This window comes from Mytilus californianus, unplaced genomic scaffold, assembly GCF_021869535.1.
Source record: "Mytilus californianus isolate M0D057914Y unplaced genomic scaffold, xbMytCali1.0.p SCAF_4, whole genome shotgun sequence".
NCBI classification, from domain to species: domain Eukaryota; kingdom Metazoa; phylum Mollusca; class Bivalvia; order Mytilida; family Mytilidae; genus Mytilus; species Mytilus californianus.
In genome coordinates this window covers 22,883,609-22,887,688 of record NW_026262690.1, presented here as the reverse complement: position 1 = coordinate 22,887,688, position 4,080 = coordinate 22,883,609, and the positions used below count along the sequence as shown (strand labels likewise).

The following is a 4,080-nucleotide window of genomic DNA, read 5'->3' as shown; positions in this document are numbered from 1 at the left end:
TTTTATTTTCTACCATTATGCACTAATCTCTAAAAATAAGGGCCATGTTTCTGTATTCTTTTTTATATTTGTTTGTTTGTTGCTTGTTTGTCTCTTTTCTGTAAAATCCTTCCAGATCCTCGTTTATAGTTATCTCCATGGCAATTATATTATATTTCATCTCCTTATTTTATGTACATAAAGTTTAAACATTTTTATTCCAAATCAGTTGTTAATAAAATCACTGTGCAGTCCGTTAACCAGTGAAATGGACACCATTCCAGTGCTGAAAAGATGGGTCACATCTGGGCACCGCAAGATCGCTCTTGCTTTTGATAATGTCAAACAAATGAATGAACAATTAATTAATAATTTTAAATAACCGGTAATCGGATTTTGTTTTTGTATCCAGACCCCCGCTTGGAAATCTGCCTCCTACACAACTAAAGATAATTCAAGGCCATGAACACATGTGAAAACTTCTGTGATTACGCAATGAACTAACATAGAAGTCGTTGGGGCAAATTTCAAATATGCGCGCTCAGGCCTTCGCTTTCAAAGACTAAATTTAACCTTAGATTATGAACTTCGTGAACAGTTATACAAGTATATGACGGGTCGTCTTCAAAGTCAGTGTTTTACTTTTTTCCTAAACATGTGATTTAAAATTAATGTCATTAGCAGGTCAAGAGTTATGTATAAAAGAGAGATGGTGACAAGGGGGCATGTATAAATATGCAGCAATGTTGAATCGGAAGTAAACGTTAAATCCGATTTCTTGAGTGATTTAAGGGCCACGCTCTTTGCATTTTATAAAGAAAAAAATCTCAGATTGAATCTTATGTTGTCTGTTTGCAAGGCAAACTGTTTGTGCCTTTTGAGCATTCCATCTTTTATAAGTTACAGTTTAATTTCCAGTCCTTCATGCCGAGTCGACCCACCTACCTATTAGATTTATTGATAATTTGTTGTCGTCCTATAGTTATGAATGTATGTCGTATTAAAGTGACATTGTTGTCTAAATGTTAGGTTTTGGGGCTTTTTTAATGAGACTGCCGGCAAAATCATTACAGCATTGTAAGATTTCTTTGCCAAAAAAAAATAAAGAGATTTAGAGTTTACGTCAATGAGACAGTAATTTACACAAACAATACATATAATAATGATACACTCATTTACCCGGTTTTATGTGAAGTTTTTGTTGCTCAATCATTAGTTTTTCTGTGTAGTGTTTTGTCTTTTCGTGGTTTTTCTTTTGGTCGTGATGTCTGTTTTTCTTCTACTTGTGGTTTTGACTGTCCCTTGATATTTTTTCTCCCTGTTTGTATACAGTCTTCAACAAAAGCCGGGTTTTGTATGGTATGATATTTGTTGATAATCATTGACACTGAATCTATATACATGTACTGCAATTTACAAAATTTTAATGGAGCAAGATCGACATCTACCAAAGAATTAAGCAAAGTATACTACTGAAAAATTGGAATATCGCCTGGTCTTATTCTCCATGCGACAAAGTAATGAATAAAAAAACCCAGATAATAAAAGAAATAAACATATATTCCTAACTTTGAGATGTATTTTTTAAAGTGTGCATGTTCAAAACAATTATTCATTTCAACATGTACATGTGTATATGCTTTTCCAATGTACAAGTTAAAGTTACTAGTATAACGATCTTAATATACAGAACCTTTATTTAACGTTTTTAAAACGTAATTACTATATATTGTCAAATACAAAAGCATTTTCACCACACGTGGCGGTAGTTAACGTCTTATTTTTGTGTTAAATTTGAGGTTCAAATAAATTTCTCTTTATGCGATCTTTTAAAAGGACATTTCGATTTAACATTAAATTTAAACTAGCTTGGCAAAATTCCAACCCACGCAAAGAATATATTAAAATTCTAATCTTGTTTCATGTAAATATTTATTTACAATGTAAACATAAGGAGAGCAACATTTCATAAAGTCAATTTCTTTCAAAATTTCGATATTTGGTCTTCTTGGTTAACGCTTTCCTGAAATGGGTGCGGAAATTTTCATTCTGAATAACATAAGTCATCGGTTTTGCAAATGCCGTGCAATGTGTGAAAATAACAAAAATATAAAACACAACATCAGGAATTCCATGGTAACGGTCGAAAGTTTGAACATACGTAATGATAATATACGGTACCCATAACAACAGATATGTTACCGTCATGATGAGATAAGTTTTGATCAATGCCACATCACTTTTATACAAATAAAAAATGTTTTTAACTTCTTTTGTGTCCTTTGATGTCTTATTTTCTTCATCTGAGCTTTCATCTCGAGCAAATCCGTCTTTATCGATTTCTCGTCCTAATATCGGTTTCTTTCGTTTCATCCCTGCATTCTGGAATTTCAGCTGTTGTCGTTTAAGCCTAGCCGCGTAGCTGTCTCCGTTCGCAAAATCAGCTTGTTCCAAGATTATCTGACCTCCTTTAGATACTCCTTTTTGTAACTTTTTCATTTTAAGGAATATAATGACATAAGCTATAACCATAACTAAAAACGGAATTCCCACGGCGATGGCTGTGGCAAATCTCATTTGTCGCGTGTTTTTTTCATAGTCCATTGAACACTGAAATTGATTTTCAAAATAGCTTATTTCTCCCCATCCAGTAAAAGGAAAAATTGAAATAACTGCATCAAAAAGCCACATAGCGATTAGAATAATTATAATTACCGTATTTATGCATATTTCACTGTGTCGAGATGGCTTTAATAGGAACAGTGCCCTCTCTAATGCCAGTATCATGAATGTATGCATATTCAACAGTAAACAAAAAGACATTGTAAATTCTTGCAGTTGACAAACCTCAGTAGGTAGTCCCCATTCTCCCAGGAAAGCTGAAATCTGACTAAACAATGTCCAGCATGTGATGGATAGTATGTCTACTAAAGCTAAACTAAATAAGAAATATTTAGTTGGTTGGCGAAGTTGTCTTCTTCTGATGAAAACGAAAACATATAAAATGTTAAGTAACAATCCTAAAATTACGATCAACGTGAAACTAATCCCCACACCAAGTTTGACGGAAGTATCCATATTTTGTCAGGTATATAGTACTCTTACACTTTCCCAAACATAGATTCCATTAAAATAAAATGTATACGTATGATATATATATATATGAAATAAATGTTCATGTAATCTCCTGTGTCTATTCAATGTGTATATAAGGTATGAAGAGCGATACCTGGTGTTTAATTCAAGCCCAAACACGATCACAAAACGGATCAGATGAAAAGATTCACTAGTATTTTATATACCTTGACATATTTACATTAGTACTTCTTACTGAATACACGTTTTTATAAAGAGAAACATTTCTCAACTTGATATGCTCCATAGATTTGTATAATATGTTACTGATTTTGGGATTTAACATTTCCAATATGCCTTGATGTGATTAAATTATCTAAAACCAATTTGTTTAGAATAGCATTAGCTTTGTTAGCTTGATTTAATTAAAACAATTCATCTGGCAAACGATTTTAATTACTTCATACAGCATGAGGTAAAAGTTTTATACTTTAATTTATGAATGAATACTTTATTGCAAAAAGCATATATATGCTATAGCAACGAAAACATATTTACAACATGACAAATGATAAACATTCCTTCATATTAAAATAACGCTTAATAAAATTGGTGCGTTGGAAAAAGTTTTTTTTAATTTACCTCTATTACGAATGCTCGAATCCAAGCATTGGTGATCAAGGATGTATAAGAACTTGAGTACCGTTGAGGAGCTATGATATGGCGTTAAAATGAACCCCATTGGAAATAAGCCGTATGGCTTTCATGGGCAATCCAGATTACGTAATGTTTTATGTTGATATTTGATCAAATAAATATATCTATCTGACAAATCTAATATAAATTAAATAAAATGTATCTCATAAATAAAATCAGAAAATCAGGCATGGGAACATTTGACATAAATATTCTTTTTAATTCTAAAGATTAATTTCCAGAAAAAGAAACTCAAAATAAATTCCTCGTCTGTAGTAAGCAGAAAGTTCACTGAAATTCCTGGTAAAGCAAACTTCAATCAATTATTAT

The 4,080-nt window shown here is 31.9% G+C and overlaps 1 protein-coding gene across 1 annotated transcript; it reads right to left on the bottom strand.

The window, feature by feature from the left end:
• Positions 1 to 1,521: 1,521 nt before the first annotated feature.
• LOC127737725 (octopamine receptor beta-2R-like) lies at positions 1,522 to 3,299 on the bottom strand. Its single transcript, XM_052248586.1, has one exon. It carries the CDS (start codon positions 3,055 to 3,057, stop codon positions 1,954 to 1,956), a length of 1,104 nt encoding a protein of 367 aa, XP_052104546.1. The 5' UTR covers positions 3,058 to 3,299; the 3' UTR covers positions 1,522 to 1,953.
• Between the last annotated feature and the right edge of the window lie 781 nt (positions 3,300 to 4,080).

Excerpts from the sequence above, each read along its gene's own strand:
- LOC127737725 (XM_052248586.1), bottom strand. The coding sequence starts at position 3,057 with ATGGATACTTCCGTCAAACTTGGTGTGGGGATTAGTTTCACGTTGATC.